This window comes from Pseudorasbora parva, chromosome 18 (assembly GCF_024679245.1).
Source record: "Pseudorasbora parva isolate DD20220531a chromosome 18, ASM2467924v1, whole genome shotgun sequence".
Classification (NCBI taxonomy): Eukaryota; Metazoa; Chordata; class Actinopteri; order Cypriniformes; family Gobionidae; genus Pseudorasbora; species Pseudorasbora parva.
The window spans coordinates 31,451,237-31,472,888 of NC_090189.1; the positions used below are offsets into that span (position 1 = coordinate 31,451,237).

Genomic DNA, 21,652 nt, shown 5'->3' on the forward strand with positions numbered 1-21,652 from the left:
CCAGTATCATGCAGGAGGTTTATCATCTGAGGAAAAGTGTTTGTTGAGACTTTGTAAGTCAGTCACTTCTCTATAAAATGTCTAGAAGAGGTTGCCGTTTGTCGTCCACGGAGGTTCTGCTCACAACACTGGTTGTTGTGCTGTTGGTGGTTTGTGTGGGACTAATTGTCGTCACTTGGCTCGCACTAGACAACAAAGGTATGAGACTATGACCTCCATTTCAGATGAATAATACTGAATACTTGCAATGTTCTGTAATGACCCCTGTTTCATTTTTTGATTTCTTTTTTAGCTATAGATGGTGAAGGCGAGGAAACCGGCTCAGAGTTCACTGGGAGGCTTGTCATCTCTAATGGAACCGTTTTCACAGAGGAACTCCTGAACAAAAACAGTGCACAGTTTAAAGCTCTGGCATATGACACTGAGCAGAAGGTAAATTTAGCCTTTAATTTCATAGTTATTATTTCTGGAAAGTTTAAAAACAGTTCACCCAAAAATACAAATTACTCAGCCTCATGTCAGTCCAAACCCATATGACACTTTCTTCTGTGGAACAGAAAAGCTGATGCTAGGTCGAATGACAGTTTCACTATTTACTGTCCACTTAATGAAAGTTAAAGGTGACTGAGACTGAGATTCATTCTGCCTAACATCTGCTTTCTGTTCCACAGAAAAAAGTATGTCATACAGTTTTTGAATGACATGAGTGTGAGTAAATGTGACATAATCTTAATTTTTCTGGATGAACTCATACTTTATTTCATTGAATGAATCATGAAGCATGTCAAAACATGTTTAGGTCATTTATTACCCCAATTACATTTTTTCTTTTTGTATATAACAGTACATTTTATATATATACACCGATCAGGCATAACATTATGACCAGGTGAAGTGAATAACAGATTATCTCTTCATCACGGCACCTGTTAGTGAGTGGGATTTTTGTCTTCAAAGTTGGTGTGTTAGAAGCAGGAAAAATGGGCAAGCGTAAGTATTTGAGTGAGTTTGACAAGGGCCAAATGTTGATGCCTAGACAGCTGGCTCAGAGCATCTCTAAAACTGCAGCTCTTGTGGGGTGTTCCTGGTCTGCAGTGGTCAGTATCTATCAAAAGTGGTCCAAGGAAGGAACAATGGCGAACCGGCAACAGGGTCATGGGCGGCCAAGGCTCAATGATGAACGTGGGGAGATAAGACTGACCCGTGTGGTCTGATCAAGGAGAGGAGCTACTGTAGCTCAAATTGCTTAAGAAGTTAATGCTGGTTAATGCTGAACACAAAATAAGATATTTTGAAGAATAGGTGTGACCAAACAGTTTGATGGACTCCATTGACGTCCATAGTATTGCCCATACTATGGAAGTCAATCAATGGCTCATTGACTGTTTGGTCATTACCCCTATTCTTTAAAATATATTATTTTGTGTTCAGTAAAGCTCACGCATCTATATTATGTCAATCTATATACAAGCATAATCTTTTAAGACAAAGCAACAGCTGTGACCAACGTTTTTATATAGTTATTTTACATACCATTTAATTCTGATAAGTACATAATTAAGTTGTTGGCTGACTAATATGATTACTGTTTTATCTCAGTATTGTGATAAAGCAGATTTTTTTGTGTTGCATGTGTATTGCTGCCTGCTTGCAGATCAATAAAGCCTACAGTCGTACTTCCCTTAAGGAGCAGTTCAGAAGTACCAAGGTCAATGAATTCAGGTGAGACATTATGTATTAAACTATAAAGTACAACGCCATCACTGGACTCTAGAGAAGTGGGTTACTCATAGCAAGACCATATCGTGTCTATAGTAACCGAGACTATGAAATGACTCCTATTGCTTGCTGGGTTTTAGCCTGAGATACTGCTCTCCATTTATGTACATAAGTCAGGCAGGTACTGGGCTTTTCTGTAGTTTTTGGCGTTCTGTTCGTTCTAAAATAGTCAGAAATTCTGAATACAGGTGCTGGTCATATAATTAGCATATCAAAAAGTTGATTTATTTCACTAATTCCATTTAAAAAGGGAAACTTGTATATTATAATCATTCATTACACACTGACTGATATATTTCAAATGTGTATTTCTTTTCATTTTGATGATTATAACTGACAACTAAGGAAAATGCCAAATTCAGTATCTCAGAAAATGTGAATATTACTTAAGACCAATATAAAAAAGGATTTGTAGAAATCTTGGCCAACTGAAAAGTATGAACATGTACAGCTCTCAATACTTAGTTGGGGCTCCTTTTGCCTGAATTACTGCAGCGATGCGGCGTGACATGGAGTCGATCAGTCTGTGGCTCTGCTCAGGTGTTATGAGAGCCCAGGTTGCTCTGATAGTGGCCTTCAGCTCTTGTGCATTGTTAGGTCTGGCATTCACATCTTCCTCTTCATAATACCCCAGAGATTTTCTATAGTGTTAAGGTCAGGCGAGTTTGCTGGCCAATTAAGAACAGGGAAATCATGGTCCTTAAACCAGGTACTGGTTGCTTTGGCACTGTGTGCAGGTGCCAAGTCATGTTGGAAAATGAAATCTGCATCTCCGTAAAGTTGGTGAGCAACAGGAAGCATGAAGTGCTGTAAAACTTCCTGGTATATATGGCTACATTAACCTTGGACCTCAGAAAACACAATGGACCAACCCCAGCAGATGACATGACACCCTCAAACCATCACTGACGGTGAAAACTTTACACTGGACTTCAAGCAATGTGGATTGTGTGCCTCTCCTCTCTTCTGCCAGACTCTGGGACCCTGTTTTCCAAAAGAAAATGCGAAATTTACTTTCATCAGAGAACATAACTTTAGACCACTTGGCAGTCCTTTTTGTCTTTAACCAGGCGAGACTCTTCTGATGCTTTCTGTTTTTCAAGAGTGGCTTGACACCAGGAATACGACAGCTGAAACCCATGTCTTGCATACGTCTGTGTGTAGTGGTTCTTGAAGAACTGACTCCAGCTGCAGTCCACTCTTTGTAAATCTCCCCCACATTTTTGAATGGGTTTTATTTCCCAATCCCCTCCAGGGTGCGGTTATCCCTATTGCTTGTACACTTTTTTTCTACCACATCTTTTCTTTCCCTTCGCCTCTCAATTAATGTGCATCAACACAGAGCTCTGTGAACAGCCAGCCTCTTTTGCAATGACCTTTTGTGTCTTGCCCTCCTTGTGCAAGGTGTCAATGGTCATCTTTTGGACAACTGTCAAGTCAGCAGTCTTCCCCATAATTGTGTAGCCTACATAACTAGACTGACTGGACGTGAAGATCCACTTTTGCGACACGACTGAAGCGCGATGTTGTGACGCTTCCCCTCATTTGTGCGTTGATGGGCGTTCCTCAAGTTTACTGCTATGGGCGTGCTTTTGAGCCAGCGGGGAATGAAAAACAAACGACCCGCGAGAGACTTCCCCCGGTCTCCATGTGCTCTACTTCTATTGGATAGTCGCGTCGCGTTCAACGGATTCATCTGCATAAAGATGGGAATCGGTCAGCTTTTTTGATGCGCAGCATTTCTTCAAATGCAGCGCTGCCTTCTCGGAATGCTATGCGGTCGCGTTAAAGTCGCTTGACGTCACCCATAGGAATAAAGTGGAGCGCAGCGCGACACAAGTGTTGCACGGACAAGTGGATCTGCACCTTAAGACATAATTTAAAGGCCTTTGCAGGTGTTTTGAGTTAATTATCTGATTAGAGTGCTGCACTAGGTGTCTTTTCACATAACCTTTTCACAATATTACAATTTTCCTTAGTTGTCAGTTATAATCATCAAAATTAAAAGAAATAAACATTTGAAATATATCAGTCTGTGTGTAATGCATTTAATATAATATACAAGTTTCACTTTTTTAATGGAATTGGTGAAATAAATAAACTTTTTGATGATATTTTAATTATATGACCAGCACCTAAACACTTATTATAGGCATACTGTAGAGATTCAGGATAAGACAAACACGGTTTGGAAGATGGAATTATTATGTACTCGCTATTTATATCCAATCAGTCTAATTTTGAACAACAACAAAAAAAACAAGTTTTGTGGTGTACCTTTTTAAGGATATATTCTCTGAAAACATCTTATTTTATACAGTTGTGCTTCTCGAGTAGTGTCAATGTCTGTCACCAGTTCGACACAGCATAATATCTGTGTTTTTCTTCTGTTGTTCTCAGCGAAGGCAGTGTGATTGTGCACTTTGACGTCCTCTTCCGTGGTGTTGTAGATTCTGAGACGGCACAGGAGCAGTTAGTAGATGGGTTACAGCAGGGTCATGGTGAAAATGATGGACTCGTAATTGACATCGGCAGTGTGGAGGTCTCAGGTAATGTCATCAACATCTACAGTTTCATAGTTATCTTATATTCTTAATTGAATTAGTTAATTTAGTATAGACAATAGTATAGACAACTTTCTAATATTTACCCCCAGATAAACCAACTACAACCCAGAGACCATCTACAACAAAACCAGGTGGGGGTTATGTTTTAGATTTTCTTGCCGCTGTTGCAGTGTGTGTGCTGTGAGGTCACTCAACATGCCAGGGAAAAAGAGTCATTTCTGGATGTTACAATTGAAAAGCTAAATAAATGTTAATATAAAATGTAATATAAAAGTCCAGGGATTGTTTGTTTTTGATGATTAAAATTAATTTGCATGAATGAATAACGGTAAAGGGTGAATCTTTACATTTTCACAATTTGTAATCACCTTTTTGCAATTTGAAATGGTCCTTTAATGGGACAAATACATTTTACAGAATTCAAATGTGACAAATTCCATGTAGTATTTTAATTATTTTGAACATATTAAAGCTGCATGCTTAAATGATGGAAGCTTTTTCCTGCCATTGAATAAAAAATAAAAAGGTAATTGCAGCTTTTTATCTCGCAACTCTTTTTCGAGCAATCCTGAATTTATTGAAATAAACTACCATAGCTATTGCGAGTTATGAAGTCAGCCTTCAACTCATAACTCAAAATTAAATTTTAAAATACATCAAAACTGAAACTGACTTATTTTAAATGCTAATGATATTGCACATTACCTGACCTATGATCAGGAGGCTTTTTTCATAATGTAAAAAAAATAATAATAATTGCAGTGTATATGCATTTAATTAACTTTTGTGAAAAATATCAGATTCCGTTAAAAAGTAAAAGGCTTTCTTCTTTTTGGCTGGAATGGTAATAGTTGTGCATCTTCTGTCAGTCACTCCAGTGAATTGTCCAGATGGACAGAAGGCATGTGCTGATCATACAAAATGTATTCCTCAAACTGACTTCTGTGATGGAATACAAAACTGTCCTGATGGCTCAGATGAGAATCCAAGTGTCTGTGGTATGTATTTATGACCCTTTTAATATTGTTTTATTTACAATATTAGTATTTACTTTGAAAATATGCACTCGGGGGCCAGGGCTTGAGATTAAACTTTTTGCTAATCAGCCGCTGTGACTAGTGTTTTTCCAAAGTTACTAGCCACTCAGCTTTTTCACTGACCACAATTTTGACACTGATACAATGGAGAAAACTGCCATATGAATGTTTGTAATATTATCTCTTAATTAGGCAGCAGGTAGCCTAAATTAGGCTGCTGTTACTGTAGGACCTGACACACAGATCTATTATACTGTTACACATGCATTTTCTTTCTCAACTGTTTAAGTTCATTTAAAACATAACTGACTGTGTTTACTCAAATACTCACCAAGATTGGCATTTTGACAATTTCTTTGGTATTTGACAGTTTATGTGTAATAAACAGCAAAAAACTCATTTTAGTACCGAGAGTCAGCTTTGTGTGGTCACTTTGGGTTTGAGCACTAAATCTGCAGGAACGAGTCAATTTTGTGCAATACTCGCAATTCCACTCCGAAATTCAAGCCCTGTAACAGAAACAAAATTCATTTGTAGCGACTGAAATGTGTGAGTGAAAGAATGTGGATTTGTGTGTCAACTCGCTGTTAGAGAGATGAGGGAGCAGCTAGTATTGACTATCTATTTTGTGGAAAATGAGTATTAGAAGCGTTATCTCAGTATTAATATGTATAGATTTTGACAACTCTAGTCTACACTATACTTAGTTAATTATTTCAGATGCCTTTTTTAAAAGACTACAATTGAAAAATGTATGCTCTACCAGTCAAAAGTTTGGACACACTTTCCCATCAAAGAAAATGGGAAAGTGTGTCCAAACTTTTGACTGGTAGAGCATACATTTTTTGACCAGTAGTGTAAATGAAATGCATATATTATGTAATAAAATTCAACCTGCCAATATGGCGTTACACAATACTGTTGAAATCCTCCTACCTGTGTATTCATATATCAAGCCCTGTATGCACTTATTGCGATAGATACAGTATTTTGTGTCTTTCATACTCCATAGCAACAATGTGTGATGGCCAGTTTCTCCTGCTTGGTCCGACTGGATCTTTCCACTCTAAAAACTTTCCAGAGGTCTATGACAGTCCCACAGCCTGCCGTTGGATTATACGGTAATGCGATAATCAGATGCATCTAGACATACTTTTGAGATTCCACCAACTTACACGGTCTTTACTTTTACCCACAGAGTGAGTGAGGGCTTGGCCATAAAACTAGTCTTTCACACTTTCCATACGGAACAAGATATTGACATTCTGGAGCTATATGAGGGCACTGGCCCAATGAAAAGATTGAAATGTGAGTTTCGACAATAAACAGTATTACTTAGGATTTTGGACTTCTGAAAGTAGTGTCTTGACATCAGATTGTGTTTTTCAGACTCTCTCTCAGGAGCGTCACCTGGGGTCATCTGGCTGTTATCTCATGAAGCTACTGTTGAATTTTACGCAGACTACATCAATAACTTTCAAGGCTTCAATGCTACTTTCATGGCAGAGAACATCCGTGAGCTCTCGAGTGGGTATTCATTTTCCAAAATGCCATACCTGCCATTGATAAACGAATACAAACGAAGTACACCACAATTGCATGGCTTTAACATCATCACTAAGCTTCTGACATCTCTATAAGATCTTGGAACCTGAAGTGCAGAAATGCTAACTTTATTTCAGCTTTTTTTTTTTATGATAATATTCATATTTTTAATATACTCTATGGTAGATGAAGACAAGATAAGCTGTTCGTTTGAAGAGGACTTCTGTCTCTGGAGGCAAGAATTTGATGATGATGGCGACTGGATTCGAGGGCAAGGAGCTAATTTTCCACCAGACACTGGCCCGAGTGTTGATCACACAATGGGCAACCAATCAGGTGTCATTTAATACACCATGCTATTAAAAATTATACATAGAATTTGTCTGAGGTTAGCAAATTACTTTTACTATATATACACAGACCTGATATACTGGAATTAACATTGATTTTTATCTCTTAGGGCACTACATTGTGACCCCTCGGACTCCTGGAAGTTGGGTTAAAAAATTCCGTATCTACAGTCTTCCTCTGACTCCTACAAAGGAATTGATGTGTCTGCGATTCTGGTTAGTTTTTATTGGGGTAACGTTTAAAAACATTGAGCTTACACGTGCACATTTTTCTGAAAATGTCTTCTAAATGCAAATTAAAATGCTAAGATGATACAACGGTAGAAGTAGTCAAGTGTGCTTAATTTATGGGGGTGTTATTGTTGCATTATTCCAAACAAATATATTACTGTTATCCACAAATAAACGTAAAGTGATTCACAAAAAATAAATAATTTCACAAATTAATAGAATGAGATCTATGAGTTTCACAAAAATGAATTAGATTCACAAATAAATACAATGACATTTGTGAATAACAAATCCACACATATATTTTTCCATGCATACATATACATTTGTAAATCGCTTGGATTTTGAAGCATTTCTAGCGTCTTGATAAGCGTCCTGACAAGCCAGACCCACATCAAGATGTTTGGTCTGGAAACCCACCATTGACATAAACGATTGTCTTTCAAACTCCCTCTGCACCCAATAGAATAGCGCTACAACCAACCAGGGACTGTACTGACCTGTAAGCATTTGCTGAATGTACCTGTGCTCTTTGAGGTATCATATGTTTGGGGAGGAGGTGTGGCGTCTGACAGTCACAACTGAGGAAGGGTCATCCGTCACCGTCCTCTTCCAGAAAGAAGGAAACTATGGTGACAACTGGAACTATGCTCAAGCCACACTAAACATCACTGCAGATGCTGTGGTCAGTTCATGTACAAATGAACTTTAAGTTCGTAACATTAAACGGTTAAAAGTCATTATATACATTAGCCCTTTTTTTTGTTTGTCTCTTAGGTGGCCTTTGAAGCACAGAAGAGGGCGGGACTTCTGAATGATATAGCCCTGGATGACATCAGCATAGTGCCTGGCTCCTGCGGGCTGGCCCCTCCTGACCCAACCCCTGTCCCGCCTCCCACCACCCCCCCTCCCATACCAGGTAAAGCAAGATCTAACAGTAGACCCTTTTTACAAGGACATCAGATGCAAAGCAGTATATCTGTAGTTCCGTCTTACCTTCGTGAAGTTGCATGACGTCATTTGAAAAGGGCCTATTATGCATGTTGTAGACCTGCAAATGCCATTTAATTGTAAACGAGTTACATTTACATAATTAAATGAAATGATTTATAATAGTGGATTGCGGGGGACCCTTTGACCTGTATGAGTCAAACTCAACATTCAGCTCTCCAAACTACCCCAGTGGCTATGGACACAACGCTTCGTGTAAGTACTAGATATATTTATTCAACTTTCAGCCTTGATCATTAAGAATGCAGAACAATTCATGGAACGTTTCTAATAAAAAAATGGACCATTACACCCCTTCCTCCTTCCATTTATGATGTTTTGATTATGATGGTTTATCCTTGTCAGGTATGTGGACTTTACATGCTAAGGAAGGACAGAATATACAATTGCATTTTGAAGACGTTGCTTTAGAAATGGATTCTGATGTTCTGGAAATTCGTGATGGAGTGGAGCCCTATTCAGATTTGCTAGGTAATTTTCATAAATCTTTATAAATGCATACAGTACAGGTCCTTCTCAAAAAAATTTACATATTGTGATAGTTCATTATTTTCTCTAATGCAATGATAAAAATTAAACTTTCATATATTTTAGATTCATTGCACAACAACTGAAATATTTCAGGTCTTTTATTGTTTTAATACTGATGAAATTTTTTTTATGCAGATCTCAAAAAATTAGCATATCATGAAAAGGTTCTCTAAACGAGCTATTAACCTAATCATCTGAATCAACTAATTAACTCTAAACACCTACAAAGATTCCTGAGGCTTTTAAAAACAACCAGCCTGGTTCGTTACTCAAAACCGCAATCATGGGTAAGACTGCCGACCTGACTGCTGTCCAGAAGGCCATCATTGACCCCCTCAAGTGAGAGGTTAAGACACAGAAAGAAATTTCTGAACAAATAGGCTGTTCCCAGAGTGCTGTATCAAGGCACCTCAGTCCAGTGTCAAGTACCCACAGTCAGTGATGGTCTGGGGTTGCCATGTCAGCTGCTGGTGTTGGTCCACTGTGTTTTATCAAGGGCAGGGTTAATGCAGCTAGCTATCAGGAGATTTTGGAGCACTTTATGCTTCCATCTGCTGAAAAGCTTTATGGAGATGAAGATTTCGTTTTTCAGCCAAAACCACTGGTAAATGGTTTACTGACCATGGTATTACTGTGCTCAATTGGTCTGCCAACTCTCCTGACCTGAACCCCATAGAGAATCTGTGGGATATTGTGAAGGGAAAGTTGAGAGACGCAAGACCCAACACTCTGGATGAGCTTAAGGCCGCTATCGAAGCATCCTGGGCCTCCATAACACCTCAGCAGTGCCACAGGCTGATCGCCTCCATGCCACGCCGCATTGAAGCAGTCATTTCTGCAAAAGGATTCCCGACCAAGTATTGAGTGCATAACTTAACATAATTATTTGAATGTTGACTTTTTTTGTATAAAAACATTTTTCTTTTATTGGTCGGATGAAATTTTTTTTAGATAGGAATTTTGGGTTTTCATGAGCTGTACCTAAAATAATTCAGTTGGTGTGCAATGAATCTAAAATATATGAAAGTTTAATTTTTATCATTACGTTATGGAAAATAATGAACTTTATCACAATATGCTATTTTTTTGAGAAGGACATATATGTATGTATGTATGTAAGTTATAGGTAGTTGGGGATTTACAGTAAGTATATACTCATTTTCAAAAGTTTGGGGCCAGTAAGAAGTCTCATATGCTGCCCTAAGGCCCTGCCCTAAGTTCAGTAAAGTCGGCAATATATTCACATATTCAAACTTCCCGAAACAATAATTTTTTTAAACACAAATGACACCTCTTTACCTTAGACAGTAAGCTACAAACAAATTTTCCTTAAAACGAGCCTTATAATATGAATAGCTTTCTACGAGCAGGCAGCTAAGAGACCGAAGGGACCGTCTGCAAAGTGCAAAACCTGAAAAGCGTTACAGCGTCTCCAAATACTGGTCATACTATAACACTTAGTTTGATGAAATGTGCTTTTGCATAATTTTTATGATTTTTGTTTTTAATGATGAACAATATCCAATAACGCCATTGTACTGTCACCAAATTGTGTTCATACATCACTGCTTTCCTGAGGGAATGTAAAAGTTTTACAAGAGAACGCAAAATATTTGAAAAATGCTTTTCCTCCCATCCCAAATTTTTCCCACCGTGTACATTTTAATATATTTTATTTTTATATAATTTTTCCACATCATTACTCCAGTCTTCAGTGTCACATGATCCTTTGTTGCTCAAGAAACATATTTGTATTTTTATTTTAAATCTTGAAAGCAAATAGAATAGATCCAAAGTAATTTTTAAAAAATGTTTTGCAACAAAGTTAAGTCTTTATTGGCACTTGCTGATTTTTTATATATATTAAACAATCTTCCTGTCCCCAAACTTTTGATTATGCATATTTTGATAACGGTAATATTTCATTTACCACTCATACAGATAAAATGCCATAATAATCCATATTTAACATAACGTAAATTTTGCATTATTTTCACAATATGCAAAGAAAATAAATGGATCTTTATGGTGTTTCTTCACTGAAGGTGTCCTCACTGGTGATCGTTCCTTCCCGGATCTTTTTTCCACAACCTCTCGGGTGACCATCATGCTTTCCACAGACGCATCGGGGAATGACAGAGGCTTTCTAGCCAACTTTAGCACAGGCGTTAATCTTGGCCAGCCAGGTTAGTTTTCTTCTTTGTACTGAATAAAAATGGTAAAATAACTTGGAAATCGCCTAAGAAACTGCAAAAACTCTCATGAATATGCAGATCCTTGTCCTACTGGACAGTTTCAATGTGGCACAGGAACGTGTGTGTCCAATGGCAGTGTGTGTGACGGGGTAGAAAACTGCTCCGATGGCTCAGATGAAGGCGACTGTGGTAAATCAACAAGTTAAATTACAACCAAACTTAACAAATCTAAGAATGCTGTTCATGTTGCTGATCACAGGCTCTGTTGCATTTTAGTACATTTAATAAAAGCTAATGTCACTGGAACTGAACGACTGAGACTTCAAGTCCAGAATAATCTTTACACGGTATGTGCTGAAGACTGGAGCTCTCAGCTATCTGACTTCTTCTGCCGCTACTTGGGCTACAGGTAAAATATATTAAGCAAATATAATATGACTATATTAAGCAAATGATAATATTAACCCTGTGAAGACAGACAAATGAAAGAAAATGTTAGTTTTTTTAACCTTAAGTAATAAAAAAAAGTTGCATATGTTTGTCGTGTATCATATTTGATACATCAGGCTTTTATGGCTAATATAGAGAATGAGCTCCATATTCTCCTATATCATACTATGATAAAACTGACAAAACATTTGCAGTTTTGTGCAGTTGCTGATGTTTACATGGCCAAAAAGTAAGATGAAATTCTGATATAAAACAGTGAAATCAGTATAGCAAACTCATTTAAGTCATATAAATACCAGTTTTTACTCTAAATCTCCCAATATTGCCTGTTACTTGGATCATATTTAGAAGGATAGTTCACCCAAAAATAATTGCCCCATGAATTACTCATCCTCAAGTCGTAGGTGTATAGGACCACCGGCATTGAATTGTGGTCCAAAATTTGAAGCTCAGAAAAGTGCATTCATCCATTATAAAAGTACCCCACATGGCTCCAGGGGTTTAATAAAGGCCTTCTGAAGACAATCGCTGGGTTTGTATAAGAAAATATTAGGGGTGACCCCGAATAGTCAAAGACTCGATTCATCGATATGCGGAGCCCACCGATATGCGGAGTTCGACCACCGATCTCAGTCAAATCTTCACGGTTGTTATGAAACGAGGATCATGCCATTATGGCAATATGGGGGTGCTCAATATTTTAAAGACGCGCCGCGGCGGAGTGCTGAGCCATGACACGTCTTTAAAATTTGAACATTGTTTTCAATGAGTGTACACTCACCGGCGGCGGGATTCGTTGCCTGTCCGCGGCAAATCAGGAAGTTGTTTAAAATCCTGCCGCGCCACAGAGCGCCATTTTAAGGTTTTATATTATATTTCCCTCAAATCGTCAATGTGCTTCACCCTGTGCTACAAGATACACCCATCGTGCAGCTCTTCTGTCAGAAGTCGATTAAAAATTGAGCTTGGGCATATATAATGTGCACGTCCGGTGTGAGATACCTGAGACGCGGAGCTGAGCTTCACGTCCTTTACGCACAATCGGCTTAAGATCGTTTACATTTATGCATTTAGCAGACGCTTTTATCCAAAGCGACTTACAACTCAGGAGAACAGGAAGTGATCCGTCAAGAAGAGGCAACGAAACACAAAAAGTGCCCCAAATACCAAGATTTGTATACCGCTCAGAGTAGCAAAAACCAGAAAAGGGATGAAGAAAGGAGAGGTAGAGGAGGAAAGTTTTTATTTTATTTATTTTTATGTAAGATTAAGTACTCATGGAAGCGATGAGTTTTTACCCGTCTTTTGAATGAAGCGAGTGATTCTGTAGTGCGAATGGAGGACGGAAGATCATTCCACCAACCAGGAACAATGAAAGAAAAAGTTCTGGAGAGGGATTTCATGCCTCTCTGTGATGGTACCACAAGCCTTCGCTCATTAGCTGAGCGAAGGCTTCTGGTGGGGGTGTAGACTCGTAGGAGTGAGTCAAAGTATGCGGGTGCTGAGCTTGTGTAAGATCCATAAGCAAGAGTCAGGGCTTTGAATTTGATCTGGGCAGCGAGTGGTAGCCAATGCAGAGAGATGAAATAAATGGATGTGTAAATGGAGAAGAGGAGAGGTCCAATCATTGAGCCCTGAGGAACCCCCGTGGTCAGTGTTTTGAATACCTCTCCTCTCCAGGCAACCTTTAAAGACCTACCTGTGAGATAGGACTCAAACCAGTGGAGAGGAGTCCCTGTGATGCCCAGAGATGAGAGGGTGGACAGAAGAATCTGATGATTCACAGTGTCAAAGGCAGCAGATAGATCAAGGAGGATGAGGACTGATGATTTGGATGCAGTTTTAGCCAGCCGCAGGGCTTCAGTAACTGACAATAATGCCGTCTCAGTTGAGTGGCCCTTTTTGAAGCCTGACTGGTTTACGTCCAGTTGATTAGACTGTGAGAGGAAAGATGAACACAACTCTTTCAATTGTTTTTGCAATGAATGGTAGGACAGAAACAGGTCTGTAGTTCTCTACAAGTGATGTGTATAATGTGGGTTTTTTAAGCAGTGGGGTTACCCGAGCCTGCTTGAATGTGGTAGGGAAGATGCCGGTGCAGAGAGATGTGTTGATGATGTGTGTGAGTGCTGGTAAGAGTGTAGGGGAGATGGCTTGTAGGAGATGTGAGGGGATGGGATCTAGAGGGCAGGTAGTGGGATGGCTGGAGAGGAGAAGTTTAGATACTTCATCCTCAGTGAGTGTAGAGAAGGAGGAGAGAAGATGTTTGGCTGTGCATGTGGCTGATTCAAAATTGTGTGTGTGTGTGGAGGTGTGAACTGACTGCTGATGAGTGTGGTTTTTCTCTGTGAAAAAATGGGCAAGATCATCTGCAGATAGAGAGGTGGTGGAGGGGGACAGAGCAGAGAGTTGAAAGTTCTGAAAAGTGTGCGAGAGGTGCTGTTGATTTTGTTGTGAAAATATGAGGATTTCGCTGTATGGACGTCCTGTGAGAAGGAAATGAGCAGAGATTGATACTTACTCAGGTTCAGATGGGTCGTTTGATTTGCGCCATTTTCTCTGCTGCCCTAAGTTTCATCCGGTGTTCACGAAGAACATCAGATAACCAAGGGTTAGAGGGAGTAGCGCGAGCTGGCATAGAAGACAGAGGGCAGATAGTATCTAGACAAGAGGTTAAAGTGGAACATAGTGTCTGTTGCAGTGTTGACATCCATAGAGGAGCATTGTGTGGGTGACGGAAGAGAGGATGACACAACGGAGGAGAGGTGAGAGGGAGAAAGAGAACGCAGGTTTCGTCTGAAACTAACTGGTAGAGGAGGTGGAAGTGTATGAGTAGTAAGATGTAGATTAAATGTGATGAAGTAATGATCAGAGAAGTGTAAGGGTTTGACCAAAGTGTTTTCTGTAGTGCAGTTTTGTATGTAGACGAGGTCAAGTTGGTTGCCAGATTTGTGTGTGTGTGAGGTAGTAAGGAGTTTGAGATCGAATGAGGATAGAAGGGAGTGAAAATCTGTAGCATACGGTTTGACCAGGTGGATGTTGAAATCACCAAGGATTACAAGTGGGTTGCCATCCTCAGGGAATGAGGATAGCAGCACATCTAGTTCCTCAACAAAGGTGCCCAATTGACCTGGAGGGCGGTAAATGACTACAAGATGGATTTTAGTAGGAGCTGTAACTGTAATAGCATGGTATTCAAATGAGTTATTACAGAGAGAGGTGTGGGTTGAGTATTTCCAATTGTTTGTGATAAGAAAACCTGTGCCCAGTGCCATTTCTAGGCATAGGCAAACTAGGCGGTCGCCTAGGGCGCCAATGCGCCAGTGAGCCCCCGCCCCAACAAGATTTTTTAGTTATTTCATATATATTTTATTATTAATATTTCGTACTTTTGCTATTTCAAGGCATTATGATTAGTTGCGATTATTGGAGTGAAGTCGCCACGGTGATAGCGGCGCTGCTGTAATGAAATGAGATCATGTAGAGGGCGGCAGGGAACGTCGTCATCCGTGGCGTTGTAACGCTTGTGTCCGAGTGAAAATGCGGATAGCTCACTTAATGGAACTGGAGTGGATGCAAACACGGAGGCGATTAACATCAAACAGATCGCACTTTATTCCCCGCTGAACTCTCATCACAAACTCCTTTTCCGTCCACAGCATTACTTAATAAAACAAAATACCTCACTGTTAGCAACAGAAAACGGAAAATAATCCCCACACATGAGAGCTCAAGACTCACAAAATGCAGACTTCGTTTGCAGGGAGCGCGCAACTATTAAAGGGGCCACACTATTGCTGCGTCCCAATTCGCCTACTTATACTACGTCCTAAAAGTATGTACTCTTTTTGTGAAGAAAAAGTATATACTTTTGAGTGTGTAGCAGAAAAGTATGCAAGCTTCGGGACATACAACTTCGCCATCTTTAACAGACTCTGTCGCTTAGTTACGTGCATCCCGTCACCGTTTATCTGCCCTGTCAATCATCGTCAGATTCGTCACAGTTCAAATCCTCCACATTCAGTTTAATCTCCTACCATATCGGAGAGAAATGTAGCCGCTCGTTGATCTGCCATTTGTGGGTCTTTAATGCAGAGACTCTCCTCATGTGTTTGCAGTTTGAATATAATGATGCATTTAAAAGTTAATGGCCAAACATGTCATTACAAAAGTTCACAATGCTGCTGCAGGTGAAATATAATGTGGACAACACTGAATAAATATATTTTTGTCAGGTTAAATATTGATAGGGTCACTCAAACCCCTTTATCTAAACTTCTCTACTTAACCGTCGAACTCGCACATCCGTCATGTTTGTAGTTTTTTAACGCTTTTTATCCGCGTTTGTAGTTCTAATCGAATCCTCGTCCAACTCGCAATGGGTTGTGGGCAATATCAGCCGTTAGAGTGCCCATCGATCTGCACTTCGAATTCGGACCGGAAATAGTAAACCATCCGGGAATCTTTGGAATACTCTTTTCACCATACTACGATTTGGGACATACTAATTCTATTTTCGTATACTATTTAGGATGGATAGTATGCGAATTGGGACGCAGGGTATATTTCTACTTGTTACAGCGTGCTTTAGTTTCATCATCATGAAAAGGTCAAAGCCATCAGGGGCTCAGTATCGTAAAAAGAAAAAAGAGGAAATATAAAAAAGAAAGCGAAATATACAGGTATGTTAGCCTACTCATTGGTTACTTGTTCTCTACTAAGCTGGTCTCTCTATCATAACGTTGAGCAAAACATTACACTAAATATTAGTACTGGACGGACCACACGCCATGCTCATTTCAGGTGCAGAACATTATACTTGCAGTTAATTTGAATAAAAAAAACATTACATCAGAGATAGCTGTTTAGTGTAAATTTATCAAGTAGGCTAATACTGCCATAACCATGGGCCTCACTAGGCCCTTTTTTATGAACTTATGCCTCAGCCCCCCCTAAAAAAATATGTGATTAACCTTTAAAACATATGAAACTGGCGCGAGGATTTGGCTACGGCTTCCCGTCTTTTAGTCTTTGTGTCAGTGTGTTCTTCAATCCGCAGCTCCCATTCACTGCAATTATAAAGCTTGGAAAAGCCAGGATATTTTTTTTATGTAACTCCGATTGTATTTATCTGAAAGAAGAAAGTCATGTACACCTAGGATGACTTGAGGGTGAGTAAATCATGAACTAATTTTCATTTTTGGGCGAACTATCCCTTTAATTGCTTAGTTTTATGATCAAAGCTCTGTAATTTTTATTGTGGGGGCAACATATATAATGCAGGGCAATGATGATTTGAGAGATGAACAAATAAACACTCCTCCAAAGCCTGCTGTAACATATTTGATAAATCAGGAGAATTTTATAAACATTGGATGCATGGATAATCAAGTAAACCTAAGTTGCTGCAGTCCATTAAGTAATGAACTTGCAATATTACTACTAATATAAAGGTTGTTCTTAAGTTTCCTTTATAAAAAAATCCAAGCAAAACTGCATGTGTACCCTGACCTGAAGGTGGACATTTTTTAATTATACTAAAAGGCCTTTTACTTGATAAAACAGTATAAAACTATAAATGATAGGACAGAAGGCATGTGGACGATTGTGTATAGGGTTAAGCCTAAATAGTTAGTCAAATAATAACGTGTTTGTTGATGTATCTAGATCAGGAAATGCCTCATTCTCCGTCATTATGGATGGAGACAGTCCGTTTACTAATGTTAGTGTGAATGCTAATGGCTCGCTGGATCTGAAACCCAGGTAATCAATAAATAGGTAATCAATATTTTTTTAAAAGTTTTATTAGCCTATAAAATCTGATCTCAAATTCTTTTGTCTTTTTAGTGACTCATGTCTCAGTGAGAAGATCGTGTCACTGCATTGTAACAATCAACGTAAGTTTAAAACCCGCAGCTTGAATCACTCTTACACTAATCAACAAAACTTCAACATCTCTTGTTGTGTACTCTGTGTTAGCATGTGGCGTTCGTAAAGTACCTTCAGAGAGCGAGACTAATGTGGAAATGGACAGAAACCAAGCTGGCAGAGTGGTGGGTGGACAGGATGCGCAGGAAGGGGCGTGGCCATGGATAGTGTCTCTGCAATGGCTCGGCCGCCATGTATGCGGGGCCACTTTGATTGACAGGGAATGGTTGATTACAGCGGCACACTGTGTTTATGGGTAAGCGCCGCTCAGCATTCGTGGCAGTATGCTGTCACTGTAGTTGTAGCTGTAAAAAACATACACTGAAAGACTAAATAATATTTTGATCCCATAGAAAGAATGTCCACCTGTCAAACTGGGCAGCTGTGTTGGGTCTTCACTCTCAGTTTGGGACAGATAACCCTAACAAACAAGTCCATTTAATAGATCAGGTTATCATGCACAAGCACTATAACAGGATAACAAAGGAGTCGGACTTTGCCCTAATGCATTTACAGAAACCTGTTAGCTACACAGGTATGTAGACAAAACACTTTCTTTCTACAGATATTGGTTTTTATTCAATGCTAAACACATTTATAGCTAGAAAAGATTTCTATTTCCAATAAATATTGTTCTTTTGAACCTTGGATTTTTCAAAGAATCCTGAAAAACATAACAGTTTCCACAAAAATTCTATTGATGATAATCATATATGTTTCTTGAGCAGCAAATCATCATATTAGAATGATTTCTGAAGGATCATGTGACTCTGAAGACTGGAGGAATGATGCTGAAAATTCAGCTTTTAGATCTATCTATCCATCCATCCATCCATCCATCCAGACAGACAGACTATTTTATTATATTAGCCTATTGGCCTATTTTGGCCCTCCTTGTCTTTTAAACACTTTCCCCCTCTTTAGATTCTGATGTGTAATATGACCTGGACATTTTTTGTGGAATTTATTTCAAACCATTTTAGATGGAAACAGTTACTTACTGCACCTTTAACATTGGCTTTTGCAGTTGTTAGCTGCACCATTACTTACAGAGATATATTTCAGAACAATGTAAACTGATTTGTACATATTTTGTTAGGAATTATCTGCCAAGCATTAAAACAATTTTTCTTCCAGATTACATTCAGCCCATCTGCCTACCAGATCCTGGAGCACAGATTGAAGAAGGGAGAAAGTGTTTGATTGCTGGTTGGGGATTGCTGTCTGAAAATGGTCCGATATACACATTTGTGCATCTTATTTTAAGTGGTTTTTTTTTTGTGTGTAGAGTTTATAATCTTTTGGATGGTTGTGTATAAGATGTTTGTTTTTGATCTGCAGACATCGTAGCTAATGTGTTACAGGAAGCTGTTGTGCCCCTTTTAAGCAACACTCAGTGTCAGGAATGGCTGCCTGAGTACAACATTACAGACCGCATGCTGTGTGCTGGGTATGCTGAGGGTGCGGTGGACTCCTGTAAGGTGTGTACATTTTTAATTGGTATATAGTATATGTTCTCATATACATTTTTATTTATTTATTTATTTAAATACACAAATCAAAACATCAAAAATAGGGTACAAATAATTTTATTGATTGTCAAATATGAACATGTCACACACAAACTCACAATTCTGACTTTTTTCTCGCAATTGCGAGTTTACTGTGAGAAATAAAGTCAATAAAAGTCAGAATTGAGAAATATAAAGTAAGTTATAGTCAAGCCTATCAATGACATCATACCCATGTTACCCCCGTTTTACGTTTTTACATTTAGCAGACACTTTTATCCAAAGCGACTTACAACTGAGGAGTACAGGAAGTGATCTATCATTAAGAGCCGAAGATATGCAAAAAGTGCCTGAAATACTAAGTTTTCGACATTACTCAGAGTAGCCTAAGCTGGATAAGGGAGGGAAACAGAGGAAAAGGAGAAGAGTTTTCAGCTGTATTTTGAATGTTGTCAGTGATTCTGCCTTCCGGATGGAGGTGGGAAGATTGTTCCACCATCCGGGAACGGTGAATGAAAATGTTCTGGAAAGGGTTTTCATGCCTCTCTGTGATGGTAGCACAAGCTGTCGCTCCTTAGCTGAGGGAATTCAACATCTGGTGTGGGTGTAGACTCGTAGGAGCGAGTCAAAGTATGTGGGTGACGAGCTTGTGGTGGATTCATAAGCAAGCGTCAAAACCTTCCAACTCGTTGCGGGCAGCGAGTGGTTGCCATTGCAGAGATTAACAGAGGTGTGATGAGGGCCCTTTTGGGCTTCAAGTATATTTGTGCAATTTAATATATGTATTTATTTATTTATTTATTTACAGGTTTGCATAATATTCTGAGTTTGCATTTTACTGTGTTTATTCATTTTGACTAATAATGAAAAATAATGTTTTTTTCCCAAGTGAGATTATTAAATGCCTGCTTACATTTAGTCTACAACTACAATAATCATCGTGTTCACACATTGCACACATCACACTACAGTTCACACATCTGCACTTCTGATTTCTCTCAACATGGGGACAAGGAGAGCTGTCAGTCAATAAATAGAAAAAGTAACTAAATAACTATAATAACTATTTATTAAATATTTTGTTGTAAATTGAAAAGTAATGTTACTTTACTAGTTACTTGAAAAAAGTAATCTGATTACGTAACTTAAGTTACTTGTAATGCCTTACCCCCAACAGTGACAACATGGTTGATATAGTACTTCGGTTTCACACACAATAGCCGCCTGTCACCTACATATATTTTTATAATATAATATCTTTTTCTCAATAAAGGGAAATGTTTGTGCAATATTATTGTTATTTTTTTTAACGTGTTGGCATATTTTGTTGGCTCTTGTCAGGGGGACTCTGGAGGTCCGTTGATGTGTGAAGACGCTGGCCATTGGGTTCTTGTGGGGGCGACATCTTTCGGTATCGGCTGTGGACGACCCCGGCGGCCTGGAGCATATGCTCGCGTCAGTCAGTTTGTTGGCTGGGTAGTAAAGAACCGACGGCTCTATTCAGACTGGAAGGGGTTATAAAATTTTTGTATGCAGTGATGTTATGTCTTAATTTCCATGGGCATCTGGACATAGACCCTTTTCACAGACTGTGATGACGCATTTTAACGTTCATAAATAATATAAATCCTGCAACGTTTTTTCTATTTTGATTTTAAAAAATATGTATGTACATTCATAACACTAATAGTTTGTATGATATTACTTTTGCATCAAATTACAATAAACAACTTACTGCTGCTGTGAGGGAGTTTCTAATACAGGTCTATGGGAGTGATGGTAAAAATAACATCTTTCTCTCTTTTCACTGCCGTTATCAATCTTACTCTATTTTTACTCTATAAAAGTTGTGAAATCACTGTTGCTTTTTTCTTTTGCTATTTGAGAAAATGGGGACACAAATATATTTAATGTATTCTCTCATTTACCATATGACAAAAAATATGACAATTTCCGCTCTATAAAACCTGTAAATATGAAAGGGTCGTGCACTGTATTGTCATTGTTATAAAATGTAAATGAAGAAAATATATTTGCTAGTTTGTGTATTTACTGACTGCCTGGTAATATTACCAGTCAGTAATATTCAGCCTACCCAAATGTGTTATTTTAAATAGTTTTGAAATCTAAATAACAACTGTAATGCTAATATGGGATTACATTTTGCTTTGGACTTTTTTTAAACTTTAATATTAATAATGTATTTTGCTACAGTAGTTTTACAGTGTATTAATAAATAAATGTTTTTTTTTCTTTTAATGTTTTCTAATGCGTTTTCATTGTGTTAGCTCTGAGCTCTGATTTATAATCAATGAAAAGAGGTGAATAAAGTTAGAAATTGCTTCATTTAATAAGTAAATGTTCACCTAAAAATAACATTTCAATGTTATTTCATTACAGTCTATGATTTAGCCTGAAGCACTATTATAAAATGAACTGCACTTCCTACATTATATTTACCATAGAATGTAAAAAAAAAGATACATTCTCATAAGATCCGGAACTCTTGAATGGTTT

The 21,652-nt window shown here is 38.5% G+C and overlaps 1 protein-coding gene across 4 annotated transcripts; it reads left to right on the forward strand.

Annotated features, from left to right (window-relative positions):
- Window positions 1-57: 57 nt before the first annotated feature.
- On the forward strand, window positions 58-21,361 carry tmprss15 (transmembrane serine protease 15). 4 transcript variants are annotated; one of them, XM_067423171.1, is made up of 25 exons: window positions 58-198; window positions 293-432; window positions 1,655-1,722; window positions 4,230-4,328; window positions 4,436-4,477; window positions 5,216-5,344; window positions 6,396-6,504; window positions 6,582-6,691; window positions 6,773-6,910; window positions 7,115-7,264; window positions 7,389-7,494; window positions 8,047-8,194; window positions 8,287-8,428; window positions 8,626-8,715; window positions 8,866-8,991; window positions 11,097-11,237; window positions 11,325-11,435; window positions 11,523-11,655; window positions 17,364-17,459; window positions 17,544-17,593; window positions 17,676-17,880; window positions 17,978-18,159; window positions 18,762-18,857; window positions 18,966-19,105; window positions 20,477-21,361. In XM_067423171.1, the coding sequence occupies exons 2-25, from the start codon at window positions 416-418 to the stop codon at window positions 20,654-20,656; spliced, it is 2,808 nt and encodes a 935-aa protein (XP_067279272.1). In that variant the 5' UTR covers window positions 58-198; window positions 293-415; the 3' UTR covers window positions 20,657-21,361. The 4 variants fall into 4 exon arrangements, 2 of the variants coding, with proteins under 2 accessions (XP_067279272.1, XP_067279271.1); XM_067423170.1 differs by having other exon boundaries at window positions 63-198; window positions 4,180-4,328; XR_010898894.1 differs by lacking the exons at window positions 17,978-18,159; window positions 20,477-21,361 and having other exon boundaries at window positions 63-198; window positions 4,180-4,328; window positions 18,966-19,104.
- The last annotated feature ends 291 nt before the right edge of the window (window positions 21,362-21,652 follow it).

Bases quoted from the DNA above. Each gene is read 5' to 3' on its own strand.
- tmprss15 (XM_067423170.1), top strand. From the start codon at position 78: ATGTCTAGAAGAGGTTGCCGTTTGTCGTCCACGGAGGTTCTGCTCACA. The intron at 11,436-11,522 runs GTAAATCAACAA...GTTGCATTTTAG, and splicing joins CTCAGATGAAGGCGACTGTG to TACATTTAATAAAAGCTAAT. The intron at 17,460-17,543 runs GTAATCAATAAA...TTGTCTTTTTAG, and splicing joins TCGCTGGATCTGAAACCCAG to TGACTCATGTCTCAGTGAGA.